At 38.7% G+C, this 14,505-nt stretch overlaps 1 protein-coding gene across 13 annotated transcripts in view; it reads left to right on the top strand.

Moving 5' to 3' along the window:
• Positions 1-13,628, top strand: part of FBXL4 (F-box and leucine rich repeat protein 4) — a 59,020-nt gene extending 45,392 nt beyond the window's left edge. For all 13 annotated transcript variants that reach the window (XM_061623407.1, XM_061623400.1, XM_061623397.1 and 10 more), the window contains 2 exons: positions 4,112-4,424; positions 10,625-13,628. In XM_061623407.1, coding sequence (XP_061479391.1) covers positions 4,112-4,424; positions 10,625-10,788 — 477 coding nt within the window. In that variant the 3' untranslated portion in view covers positions 10,789-13,628. The remainder of the gene's footprint in view (positions 1-4,111; positions 4,425-10,624) is intronic.
• Positions 13,629-14,505: the final 877 nt, after the last annotated feature.

The raw sequence follows: 14,505 nt of genomic DNA, 5'->3' as shown, positions 1-14,505 counted from the left end.
CCATTCCAGTTTGTCTGCATCCTTCTTAAAGTGTGGTGTCCAGAACTGTACTCAAGATGAGGCCTCACCAGCGCCGAATACAGGGGAACTAATACTACACACGATTTGAAAACTATAATTCTGTTAATGCAGCCTAAAATAGTATTTGCCTTTTTTGCAGCAACATTGCACTGTTGGCTCATATTCCGCTTGTAATCAACAACAATTCCAGGATCCTTCTCACATGTATTATTGCTGAGCCAAGTATCTCCCACCTTATAACTGTGCATTTTGGTTTCTTTTTCCTAGGTGTACTTGGCACTTATCCCTGTTAAATTTCATTCTGTTGTTTTCAGCCAAATGCTGCACCCTATCAAGATACCTTTGAATTTTGTTTCTGTCTTCCAGGGTATTAGCTATCCCTCCCAATTTTGTATCATCTACAAATTTGATAAGTATTCCCTACACCTCCTCATCCAAGTCATAATAAAAATGTTGAAGAGCACCGGGCCCAGGACCAGGCCCTGTGCTACCCCATTCATTAGCCCACTTTGAGAAGGAACCATTGATAAGTACTCCTTGAGTACAATTCTGTAGCCAACTGTGGATCCACCTGATAGTTATTCCATCCAGCGTATGAGAATATCATGGAGCACTTTGTCAAAAGCTTTGCTAAAGTCAAGATATATTGTGTCCACAGCATTCCCACATTCTATCAGGGAGGTTACCTGATAAAAAAATGAGATAAAGTTAGTCTGGCAGTATTTGTTCATGACAAATCCATGTTGGCTTCTAGTGATTGCATTGTATCCAGGGTGCTTACAGACTGACTGCTTTATAATCTGCTCCAGAATTTTCTCAGGGATTGATGTCAGACTGATTGTGGTCTGTAGTTTCCAGATTCTTCCTTTTTGCCCTTTTTTGAAGATAGGGACAACATTAGCCCTCCTCCAGTTATCCAGCACTTCACCCATCCTCCTTGACTTTGCGAAGATAATACACAGCAGTTCTGAGAGTTCTTCAGGCAATCCCTCCATTACTCTAGGCTGCATTTCCTCAAGCCTGGAGAGTTGAACTTGTTCAAAGTAATTAGGTATTCCTTGACCATATGTCCATCAATATCAAGATGCAGTCCTGCCTGTTCAACATTATTTATTTATTATTTATTAGATTTATATCCCACCCCTCCTCCCAGTAGGAACCCAGGCTGGAGCCCAGTGCAAGTGAACTTCACATTTGCCAGGAGGGTCGTAGATCCTGTTTTGGGAGAAGACTGAGCCAAAGTAGGCACTTCTGCCTTTTCTTTGTCATCTGTCATCAGTTATATCTACCCAAGTCGTATTTACCTTTCTGTGTTAAGAGTTCAAGTTTGTCTTGTTTGTTTCCTATACTCTGGGCATTAGTATACAGATTACCTCCAAGGTTACATCTTCCTCCCCCTTAGGATTTAGTTTAAAGCCCTCTTGATGAAGTTCTCCATGCTGTGGTCAAACACATTCTTTCCGGTCCTTGTGAGGTGCAACCTATCACTTGCCAACAGTCCATCTTCCAGGAAGTGTAGCCCGTGGTCCCAGAATCCAAATCTCTCACATTGGCACCACCTTTGTATTTTTGTTTCCCTTTCTTCTCCTCTTTTAAGTACTGAAGGATGGATGAGAAAACTATCTCAGCCCCAAAGTCCTTGAGTTGCCTTCCAAGAAATTCAAAGTCTGACAAGATTTCCTTGTAGCTCCACTTGGCAGTATCATTAGTTCCCACATGGATGAGAAGAAAAGGATACCTGTCAGTGGGCTTTATGGGTGATGACAACCCTTCCATCACATCTCTAATCAGTCCTTCAGGGAGATAGCATACCTGGCAAGTCCATGGGTCTTCCTGGCATGCTTGGGTTTCAGTCGCACACAATAGGGAGTTTCCCACCACCACTACTACTACTACTACTCTCTAAATCAGAACGAATGCTCTGTAAACAACCAGTGTTATATAATAGGGGTCGGGAACCTCTGGCCTGTGAGACAATCTTGGTCCACCAATGGGTCATATTTGGCTCTTGAGGCCATTTTGCCAAAACTATGCCCACCTGTCAGTCCCCTGACAATGAAGCAGACCCCTTCCCCCTGCCCTTTAGATAAACTTTGATAGGTGGGCAAGACTAAACAGCTCTCAGTCACGTGACATCTTTGTGATGTCAAATCTGGTGATTGACCACCCAGAGAGCTTCGGCTATGGGGCGGTATATAAATGTAATAAATAAATAAATAAATAATTTCATGGCCAAGGGTGTGGTAAGTATATACATAAGGCTTGATTTGATTAATAAATTAGTTGAAGAATATTCAGGGTGCCACTCGTGTGGAACATAGCTGAAATGACTTCATCGACATGATTGCCATCCATATACTTTTGCCATGAGATAAAATTTTCAAACATTATGCTCCTTGACCATATGGAATTGTTTCTACAGAAATTATCACATGGTTTATCCCAGACAGTCATGTGGATGCCTCCCAAATCAATCTGGGGACACATAAACAATAAATAGCATTCCAAAAGATCTTGAGATGATGTATTAAAACATACAGACTATCAAAAGAAAAATGAAATCAAGTGTACAGTGTTACATCAGAACTGACCGATGCTGGATGGTACAGTGGGCAGAAAAGCAGCATACAATTATCTGTACTGAACAGCAACCAAAAGACTCCCTTACTGGCTGGTGTTCACTGGAAATAATTTGTGCAGCATCGTGCAGGCATCCTGCTGGTGATAACATTGGCAGAGATAAGTGCTCTTAACATTATCAGCCTATGTTAGACATTGCTGATCATTCTGTCTGAGTAGTGGCAACTATTTACTGCATTCTGCCCTACTTCTCGTGCTGCCACTGGAACTAACTTTTAATTTTAGGTTTCCAGTGACTGTTGACTCCTGTGAAGACTCCTGCTTTTTAAGTCCTGGAAAATTTTTGCTGTTGTCCTTTAAAGTAAAATACAACGATTTCTATGTTATGATGACTAATTCCTCTGATTTTTTTTTTAAAATACACTTTTATACATGTATAATCTTAGAGTCGGCAACTTCTTTACTGATTGGACATCTGGGCCAGATGGCATACCTGCCACTTCTTGTGGACATGTTATCCTTTCTGTGGGTTGCAATGATGATATACTGTTTAGAGCAAGGATGGCTAACTTTTTTCAGGCTGATGGATGCATTGACCAACCCTCTGAGGGCTGACAGAAAAATGGGCACGGCCAAAGCAGACAATTAGCACCTTCTATTTTCTTTCCATCTATCATCTGTCTGTTCCCTTCCTTAATCTTCCCCTTAATCCCTCCAAACTCGTTCTGTTTGTAGTTTCTTTTACTTTCTTTTATTATATTTAACAGATTGTTTTTCCTCCGAAGTCAAAGTTCTTTAAAGTCCCTTTCCTACCCACCCAAAATTCTCCCAACTACATTTAGTTTGCTCACAAATACAATCAATAGATGATGATGATTTCATTACTTTTATTGCTTATATTCACTTCACTTCTGTATACTGCTGGCTGCATTGCTTCATCTGCTGAAGGCATCACAGTGGGAGAAACAATGCAGCCAAGGAGTGAATAAAAGTGAAGTGAATGGGCATTATTAATAGTGCACCCAGAAGCAGCAACAGGAAATAGTTAGATGTTGGGAGGGTAGAAGCCCCAAGGTACTTAGAGAAGCTCCCCAAAAGGTACAGAATTGCCACAGAATTGTTAGGGTGGGGGTCCTTGTGGGCAACCCATAACCTCTTCGTGAGTTGTATGCAGGCTGCAGATTAGCAGTGCCTGGTTTACAGGGCCAAGGCTACTTGACAACTTCATGAAGATACAGTAGCGATTTTATCAGTCACAAACCAAATAATCTGAAAGCTAGTCAGACAATATGGTTTACAACAAGGATGTAAAGAACTGGGTTCTGTATAAAGACTGGTTGTTTGTTCCTGCATGAACACCCTTAAAATTAGTGGCACTTATGCTTGCATTTGAGACCTCGGTCAACGTGTCGAACTGTAGCTGTGTTTTTATAAAGAAGGTCATGTTTTTAAAAACATGAGTAAGGGTAGAAATAGCAATATGTTCAAAATGGATGTTATTTCTTCACAGATTGAAGACTATGACACAGTTGCTAGCATGATAGGAGCCAAGTGCAAAAAACTTTGTACACTGGATTTATGGCGATGTAAAAACATTACTGAAAATGGAATTGCAGAGCTAGCTTCTGGTTGTCCACTGTTGGAGGAGCTTGATCTTGGATGGTGCCCAACACTTCAGAGCAGCACTGGCTGCTTTGCAAAACTTGCACGTAAACTCCCAAACTTGCAAAAGCTATTTCTGACAGCCAACAGGTCTGTGTGTGACTCTGACATAGATGAACTTGCCGCAAATTGTATTAATCTCCGGCAGCTTGATATTTTGGGTAAGCAGCCACAAGAACACTTGGATTTTCTTTAATTCAATTGATTGTATCAGTAGCAGAAGAAAAAGATGTTGTATAAAATAAGATGTGTTCTTCAAAATAAATACTTGATTTAAGTATCTCCTCCCCTTTTCTGCCATCAGATTCACCATAAAAATTGTTCATGCATTTATTCCTCAGTGGTTCAAAGCATAATGAAATACGGGGTTATAACTTTTTTTTTCTGGATTGTGTAACAGGCTGCAAACTGGTCTAATCATTTTCCTTTCGCTGCTAAAGAGACTAGTTTTCTGATGATGTCCTGAAAAACATTCAACTGCTATTGCCAGTTTTCAAAAGCCCTTGGAATTTGAATAGCATGTGACAGGGTATATTTATAAAGTGTGAACTTTATGATCAAACAGTTTCTTGCAGATCATTGAATCAAGCTCTCTATTAGGCTTCAGGCACAATCCAACTTGCATTTATGCTGAGTTGAGGAGTGTTGGATGCAGCGGATCTCCAGCTAAGCTGGCTGGGTCCTGGCTCAACTACACCAGTGGGACTACACCAGTGTAAGTCCCTCAGCCTGGCTCAACCGGGCCATCCAAGACCAGTGCAAGTGAAGCTGGCATAATGCTTGAAAAGGGGTTGTGTTGGAGAGGGATGGGCCAAAGTGAGGGGACTTAGATCACATCCAGCTTGTGTTCGGAGTGCTCCTACACGTCCCAATCCAGGCAAAAGTTATGGTGGGGAAAAGGTTGATCTAATAAAATAATTGTAGTAGAAGTCAATGGAGAGGGCTTACTCCCTGGTAGGGGTATTTGGGAGAAGAGACTTTTACTTTCTGGTCCCCGTGCGCAGATCCTGGCTGAGTCAGTATTCAGCCAACCCAGAGGCTCCTGAATGGCAATTGGATGCGGCGGAACTTTGGCTTCCCCTGAGTTTGATTGCTCTGTTCTTCCTTCAAAAAGTAAATAAATTACAATTTTATTTTAAAAAATAACATATATTTTCATTTTTGTTAAAATTTGTATGGGAAACTGTCCCATCGACATTCTCCAGCTTAAAACTAGCTGTGCACATACCTCCCGATCTAATTTGTGGCTCCGATCTGTACGTACAGATCAGGCCCAATCCAGTGTGGACAGATTTGGACCCGACCCAGATACGGATCACAATCCAGATATTACAAATCTTCAGAAATCTTCAGAAAACCCATTGACTTACATTGCAAAATTGAAATGGCCACAACCTTTTTGTTTTTTGACCTAGACTCATGCAATTTGGAGACATAGTAGCTGCTGTATAGGTGAATAAACCTGCCAAGTTGCAGATGGATAGCTCCAGGAGTGTTGTTTCTAAAGTTTTAAATGTTTTAAAATTTAAATAGACTTAAATTCAATTTGATGAAATGGTAGCCTCTATAGAGTGAATTAACCCTGCCAAATTTCAGATGGGTAGCTCTTGGAGTTTTTATGCTAGCCACCTTTAAATTTTGATTTTTCCATTTTTTTAAGACTATGAATGATCAGTCATGCCAGTTATAATGAGTCTGTGTTTCTCCTGTTCCTTTCTTCAACATTTTGGGGAAAAAAATGAGGGTTTGGTTTTTTAAAAAAATAGGTTTGCCATATTAGGCACGATTGGGTAGCTTTAGATAGGCACAGGCTGGCAGGACCTTGGATGTAATATGTATATAGAGATGTGAAATTTGGCAACATCGTAGCTCCTGTAAAGATTAGCCCTGCCAGTTTCATGCTAACTACCTTTGAAGTGTGCTTTTCCCAAAAATGGTTTAAAAAAAAAAAAAAACCTTGTCATATAAGAGGCAGACGGCTAACAGCAGTAGTGAGTGAGGGAAACATAAAAATACTATTTAATATTAATAATATTCACTGTGGTTGGCAATTGGAAACAATAATAATAATCTCAGAATGCTGGCACATATGCTCACAAAGTTGGGCTGGCTGGCTGGCTAATAGTACTAATAAAAGAACTATGTAACCCCACAAGCTGGCTGAACAATACTGATTTCAGAATACTGTGGTTAAATATGCCCACAAGGTTTAATAGTAATTCTTAGCAATGAGAATTGAACAAAAATTTTAAAAAAACAAAAAAACCCACAAATTTATAAATAAGGATGGGACTGGGATTTATTGGGAAAGAACAGAATAAATGCCACCCATTCCCCACCAAACATTTCTAAGAGACAGAACTTAGAAAAGATTTTTGCATTTTAAGGCCTCGCCTCCTCCAAGCACTGTGATTGGAGAGTGTTAGGTGGGGTAAGAGTATTCTAGCCTTCCTCCTTCTCTCCCCATCCTGGTGTTCTCCTTTATGGTGTTGTAATTGCTCCATTTCAGAGAAACTCTGTCTGGGTTCATTAGAGATTGTTTTGAGCTACAGGTCTGTACAAATCTTTACACATTGATTCAGAACTAGGCAAACCTCTCTGTAGAGATTTGTAGCTTCTTCACACAATTTGGACAGGATACAAATAGGCCCAAATTGGCCCTATTTGGATTATTATTTGTGATTTGTACAAATACAATGCACAGCCCTACTTAAAACTGTATGTGTGTGTGTTAATTTCAGAACTATAAAGCTTTTGCTAATCAAAATAAAAGCTTTTTTCTGAAGGTTAAAAAGGGACTGTTTCTTTATGTCACATATTCCGTTAGGCATCTTACAATAATGGAAAGCCTTATGTTTTGATACACAATCTAGAAATATCCATACTAAACAGTGCATATGAATGTTCTTATGTATACCGTATAAAGAGGAAGCTAAAACAAAGTTTATTCGTTGACACATAAAAGTGAAGTACTGGTTCTGGTAGTCCAAGCCTAGAAAAAATGATGAGCCAGCATGATATGGGAAGGAGAGAGTTGCCCTTTTACACAAGTGTCATAATGCATGAAATCATAGGCTGCAGGATACTATAGAGATGGGCTGATCCCAATCTTCCAAACAACAGAGAAAAACAATACACTAAAATCCTTGTATAAAGTTGAAACATAGCCTTCCATTGATTTTTCTGTTGCAGTGATTAATAATTTCCAAAGAAGCCTCCACAACATCTCAGTTCTATACGTTTTCTCAGAAATAAGTCTCACTGTGTTTAAGGGTGCATTTAGGATTCTGTTTAGCCCTGTTATTTAGAATTCCAATAGAATACTGATTTGAAATTCTGTTTCCAGAGAAATGCTCGTGAATGGCTCCCATGCAATTTTCAGGAGACTAACCCAGACCTACTTTTTAGGAGGGATGTGGTTTGTTGGATTAGTAATGATTTGGGTGTTTTAGAAACTGTGTGGTAAATCTTTTCCTGTTGTTTTAATTGATCTTAAAATGTTTGATGTAAGCTGCTGCTACAGAAGTGCTGGGGAGGTGGTCAGCATACATGGGGTATAAGTATTAACAATTTTTAATTGATTATTTAACATTTTAAATCCAAACTCTCCAAGGCTAAAAGTGTCTTACAACAATAATTGAATCCATAAAAATACAGATAGATTTGCATTTACTTCTTCTGAGTGTATCAGTGCATTCCATCTCCCATGCCTGTATTTGCTGCCTTCTTGAGCTAAATGCTGTCTTTAAATAATGAAATATTTTCCATAGAGGGAACTAAAATCTCATTATTTTTATTTTTTATTTATTTATTATTTGATTTATATCTCACCCTTCCTCCCAGCAGGAGCCCAGGGCGGCAACTCTTCCCAACTCATCCCAAAAACTCTTTGGTTGGGAAGCTAGTTCTACCCTCTCTCCTTTCCAGATCTCTTGCTGGCACTAGTAATGAGAAATTAAGAAACTACAAGGATGTCACCACAACAGAAATTTAGATTGAGGAATCCATTCAGTTACAGAAGAGATTTGAGATGCACAAATGTATTTTCTCTACTTGCATGTCTGCAACTTGGTCACCTTTTTAAAATTATCTAATAAATATTCATCCCTTGATGATAATCTCAAGTGCAGTTTCCTGTAATGTTCCCCACCCCCTTCCATTCCTTCCTACTTCTTAATCCCGAAATACCAGGATTAGTGGACTGATTAGAGTATGAAAATGGGTGATATGTGAAAGTGGGATAGTTTTGTTCTTTGTCTGCAGGGCACCATATGCAGTGCCATTATGTGATCATTTAAATTGCAGCATATGTGTGGATTATGCTTAAATAAGGGCATAAAACATGCTCCAGAAAAATAAGCTCCCTTTTGATATTTTGACTGCAGCCAGGCAGCATAAAGTACAGCTTAAAAGAATGGTTAGCCATCTGTATGCATACTACATCAGTTGTTATCTGAAATCATTGAATTAAAATCAGTAATTCTAGATATGTAAATATGTAAAACCATTCAGGCATGAAAGGAGGAATAACAATGTATTTTCCCCCTTTTCAAGAATATTTAACTGTACCGTAGATGCTATAAACCCAAAAAACCTCCCACAGCTTCCTAGAATGCCAAAAGCTCCAACTGTCCCCTTCATGACTGTCAAAATCATCAGCTTTCCTTGACAGTTTCAAAATGCATTTACTCAGTTTCTGTACAGAAATAAGCAGGATGTAAAAAGCATTGTCCCCCTCTCCAGAAAGGCACTGTGCACCTGAATTTCTAAGAATTTCCCTTCACAAGGGCTCAACAGAACTCCCAAACCACTCTTTAACCCTTTTCAGTATTCCCTGTGAGGTACCAAGAACATTTAAGAGAATGTTTTGAAGATAATTGTTCCTAACTCATTTAACCGCTGTTAGGATTTGTATATAGACATATGCATATGGTAAATAAAGCAGAGGAATGACAATCTCCTAGTTAGGAAACAATTGATCTTAAGTTCACTTTAAGATGCCTATACAAAAGAATTTTAATCTGTGATTAATTTTAAACAAATTAATTTTAATTTTAAACAAATTGTGGATAGCTAGTCCAATAAGAGCAACATCAAAAATCCAGAACTAAAATTTCATACGTAGAAGTCTCCTGGAAGCTGGAGAATGTAATATTAATAAGTTCACCTTTCGATGGGTGATACAATTTGGTGATCCTCATTCCAAATATAAATAGAGGGGTACTATATGATGCATGGTTTCTTCTGATGTGTTGTTTTGTAAGTGATGTTCCTGTCTGAATATTCATGAGAATACAGTACGTGCATTTGGGGAATTGTGGGTAGAGTCAGCTACTAGAGTAACAGAACATGGAGGAACTGCCAATACAAATGGGTAGGTAGGTTTTAAACATTTCTTTTTTCCTATACATTTCCATTGGTTCCAATGGGAAAGAAGGTAACTATACTCATATTATGCCACAACCTACTCACTTTCAGTAAGAGCTATATGGTTTCATAGTGAATATATGACAATTTACAATTTCACCATGCTTTCCTACAGATTGGCCTAAAACACAAATCGACAAGTCATACTTTTATTTAAGCCACATGACTACTCCCTAGGACGATTGTATGTATACAGTAGGGCCCCTCTTTATGGCGCTTCGCTTTACGGCACTTTGCTAATGCGGCGGTCTCAATTAGACGCAATTAGACTAAAGCCCCACTCATATGGCGCTTGTTCCGCTTTTACGGCGGTTTTTGGGCGCCGCGCACCATTCTATTCAATGAGTTCTGGTTTTCACTTTTCAGCGGGGGTCCAGAACGTAACTCACCTTATGAGTGGGGCCCTACTGTCCATAATCTGGTTTCATTTCTGCAGTTGACACCTGTGGCATACTTCGGGCTGGTCCTAACTTCCTTGCTGATAGGATGGGATCAATCAGTTCATTGAACTGATTTTCCAGTACGAGTCAGACAGGGTAAGAGAAAAGGGGGTTATTAGTGTAAAGATAATTATTGTTATGTGATCTTACGTTTATTTTTTCACATTTTATTCCACCTTTTTCCAAGGAGATGAAATGGCCCTTTTATTATTACAACAACCTTATGAAGACCACCCAGTGAGCTTCAGGACTAACCAAAATCTTCTGGGTTCACTATGCCACACTGGCTTTTAAATTTACTTTTGGTTGTTAGAGAGGCTTGAATTTCTACTACTGATTAGAATAGAAGGAAGCCCCATTAAAGTTAAAGCTTTTTACTGATGATAAACATTTGTAATTCCTCACCTCTAGTAGCCCATTGTATTTTATTTCTTTAAATGTTAAAATTATTTAACTTTCAACTTGTCTTTTCCCTTTTCTCTCTCTTTTTCTAGGCACAAGAATGGTAAGCCCTGCTTCTTTAAGAAAATTGCTGGAGTCTTGTAAAGATCTTTCCTTACTTGACGTGTCCTTCTGTTCACAAATTGATAATAGAGTTGTCCTAGAACTGAATGCCAATTTTCCTAATGTGCTCATCAAGAAGAGTTTCACTCAGTGACTCAGTTCATATGCTGCTATATGGAATTGATTTGACAATTTTGCTTCCTGTGAATTTGTGCTGACTTTTTTCAAAGAAAAAATATTCTGTGAATAATAGGAAAAAGTTAACTCTTCTTGACATGAAGGTTAAATGACAAAGATGTAAAATGCGATGACCCATTATTCTTTGTACGGATTCCAGTTACTGTACTTGGCCAGTGGTCCTTCATATCTGAAATGGAAAAAAATCATGTAATTGTAAGGTGGCATACATTTAAATGCATATTAAGGAGCGTTCAATGTTACTTGGATATTAACATTAAAATCAACTTGTAGCACTATCAAGGAATGAATGAGAGAACTTTATTTTAAGTTTTAGTATTGGTCTCTAAGGTATCTCCCATTGTTTTTAACTTCAGTCTTGATACAAGATACAAAATTTATGTTGGGTTTTAACTGTTGTAATGTTGTGTCAGATTTGTTTGTCTGAAAGCAGGTTTCTTTTGCATCAATGTCCGATTAGGGCTGCCAACTGTAATCAAGGCAATTAACAGAGCAATCTAAGGGTGGGACCCATGATGGAGGAACCTCCAGATAGTGGGTGTTTTCATTTTTTTCTATTTCTGTGGCTTAAAAAATGCCTTCCATTGGGAGGGAAAATAAGTGCACCAGCAACAGGGCTAGCATACTTTCCCTCTCCAACCTTCATTTTGGAGGTGTGTCAAGGGCTCCAAAAGGCTTTGGATCCAGCAGACTGTCCCTGACATTCCTCTTTCCCTTCTTGCCTCCTTCAGAGCACTGATGGAGGTACAGCCACACAGATTTCCACCACTGCAGTGAAGTCTCTGTGAGCAGACCTCTTTTCCCACCCCTTGATCTCCTTGTCTGCCTGTGGAGAAGGAGATTGACAAAGTTCTGTGGCACACAGAATGCCCTCCCAAAGACCATTTAATTGCAGATTTTAAAAAAATGCACCCTAGTTAATCAGAGGATTGACAGATAAATAAAGATCCTGGGATTTTTAAAGAGCATGATACAATGCACGTTATACAAGTATATCAGGTCCTTCCTCTCTACCAATGCTGTGGAGTCGGTACACCAAACCTTCGACTCCGACTCCTCTATTTTTCTACTGTCCGACTCCGACTCCACCCAAAATTGCTTCTTGTCAATCAAAATTTATATGGAAGTCGGAGTCGGTACATTTGTACCGACTCCTCCCAAAATTGCTCTTGACTCTGACTCCTACTCCACCCAAAATTGCTTCCGACTCCACGACTCCGACTTCACAGCCCTGCTCTCTGCCTCAGTGTGGATCCAAAATAAATGGAAAGATTTGGATTCCTGCATTGAGCAGAGGGTTAGACTGAATGATATTATAGGCCACTTCCAACTCTATGATTCTATGATTGCTTGTCTACCATATAATCTAAAGCCAGTACAGGGGCTTATGATCTCAAAGAATTAAGGTGAATATTTTAAATATGAGTAATATTACATTATTTTATTAATACAATAGTATTTAATGTTAGTGATCATAGGTGGAATCCAACACTGCATGAGCAGACTCCTTCTTCCTACTGTAAGCCCTCAAGATCTGGTCCAGAGGGTTGAGGAATCGTCCAGAGCAGATTTTGGAGGCAGAAACTGCATGAGGAACTGCATAGGAGAGGAGACAAAGTAGCAATTCCATTGTATGAGTAGAAACCACTCGTGCATGGACAGTGTTGGATTCAACCTCATTTTTTTTTCCAGATTCTGCATGTTTTATGAACATCCAGCAAGCACATACTATCTGGATTCATTGCAAAGTAGGGGAACACTTAACATTATTACAGTCTGATAAGCTGGACCCAAACATTCCTCTCTCAGTAAGATTCTTTTGGAGAAAGTGAAATTTTGGATCCAACCAACTAAAATTAATTAAGTATAAACCACTTACAAGGTTTAAAATAGCTGTACACCTTTGATTTTAATGAGTCTTTAGCATGTGCAACTTTCTTTGTTTATTTTGTTGGTGTTGCTTATCTGGTAGAAAAGCAGGTAACAGGTTTTCTGTCTCAAGAAGTCTGCTGCTGCAATGCATAGTACCCCAAAGAATACTAAAACGTAAATTGGAAAAGGAGGGTCTCTTGGAGGGCATTCTTCAAAGGAGTAATAAATTCAAGCTGTCAGTTTGATCATAAATTAAGGCTCAATTTTTATTCAAGTATTTGTATTAATACAGCATTCAAAGAAGAGGGGGAGAACCACTTAGTGCTTTTCTAACATTTTTCCAGAACTTTTTCTACAAGTCTATAGAATATTCAAAATAGGGTGTATTGGTCTGCACTCCTACACAGACATCATTATAGGTTGGCATGCTAGTTTCTTCCATTTTACTTTCATTAAAGAAACTGGAGATAATGTAGGATTGCTTAGCAGGTAAAATCCTTACGTTTTCCCTCCCATAAGGTCAGCTATGTGGGTACACAATCATCCGTATCTGTCTGTAGAAGAATGTTACTGACATCCAAGAGATGTATAGAGATGACTACAGCAATTTTTGTGATCATGGTGACTGGAGAACTTGTTGCCACAATTATGGAAATGGCTGCTGTTTATTTTTTGTACTAACCAGTTCACATTAAAGTTTCTCCATGCGTTGAAGTGTGCATGTGTGAACCAGTTTTTAACATATCTAAATTTGAACATTGTACTTGACTGACAGCTATCGTAAAGTTCTGTAAAAAAATATATATTTTGCATCTAAAAATGTTTCTATATAAATAATATCCAGTGTATTTAAGAATTAAATTTCTACATACCTGTGACGGAAGAGTGCTCCTTTGGACTCGGTATATTTACAAAATTTAATATTGTAAAATAAGCTTTGTTTTATATAGTTCAGGATGTGTGTGTTTCTTTAATTTACAGAGATATTCATATATTTTTGTTTAAATAGTGTCATAACTATAGTGACTAAAATGTGTGCCTTCTGTTTTTACATCTAAGGGCAACTGATTAGTCTCTAGACAAACGTTAGGCCAGAATAACAGTATTTGTCCAAGAATAAATTAAGCCTTTTATATGGACTTCTTTGGACTTGTCAGATACTGTGCACTGTTATCATTCAAATGGTTCCTAGACTGGGATTAATTGGAAGGAGCATAGAAGACTTAAGTGTGCCTTCAGACTGCCGCTGTGTGACACACTGTGTGACAGGGATTCAAGTGCATACTGGAACGTTTGTTGTTGTTATGTGCCTTCAAGTCAATTATGACTTATGGTGACCCTATGAATCAGTGACCTCCAAGAGCATCTGTCATGAGCCACCCTGTTCAGATCTTGTAAGTTCAGGTCTGTGGCTGCCTTTATGGAATCAATCCATCGCTTGTTTGGTCTTCCTCTTTTTCTACTCCCTTCTCTTTTTCCAGCATTATTGTCCTTTCTAGTGAATCATGTCTTCTCATTGTGTGTCCAAAGTACGATAATCTCAGTTTCATCATTTTAGTTTCTAGTGACAGTTCTGGTTTAATTTAACACCCAATTATTTGTCTTTTTCACAGTCCATGGTATGTGCAAAGCTCTCCTGCAACACCACATTTCAAAGGAGTTGATTTTTCTCTTACCCGCTTTTCTCACTGTCCAACTTTCACATCCATACATAGAGATCGGGAATACCATGGTCTGAATGATCCTGACTTTAGTTTTCAGTGATACATCTTTGCATTTGAGGACCTTTTCTAGTTCTCTC

This window comes from Rhineura floridana, chromosome 4 (assembly GCF_030035675.1).
Source record: "Rhineura floridana isolate rRhiFlo1 chromosome 4, rRhiFlo1.hap2, whole genome shotgun sequence".
Classification (NCBI taxonomy): domain Eukaryota; kingdom Metazoa; phylum Chordata; class Lepidosauria; order Squamata; family Rhineuridae; genus Rhineura; species Rhineura floridana.
This window is presented reverse-complemented; position numbering and strand designations above follow the sequence as displayed.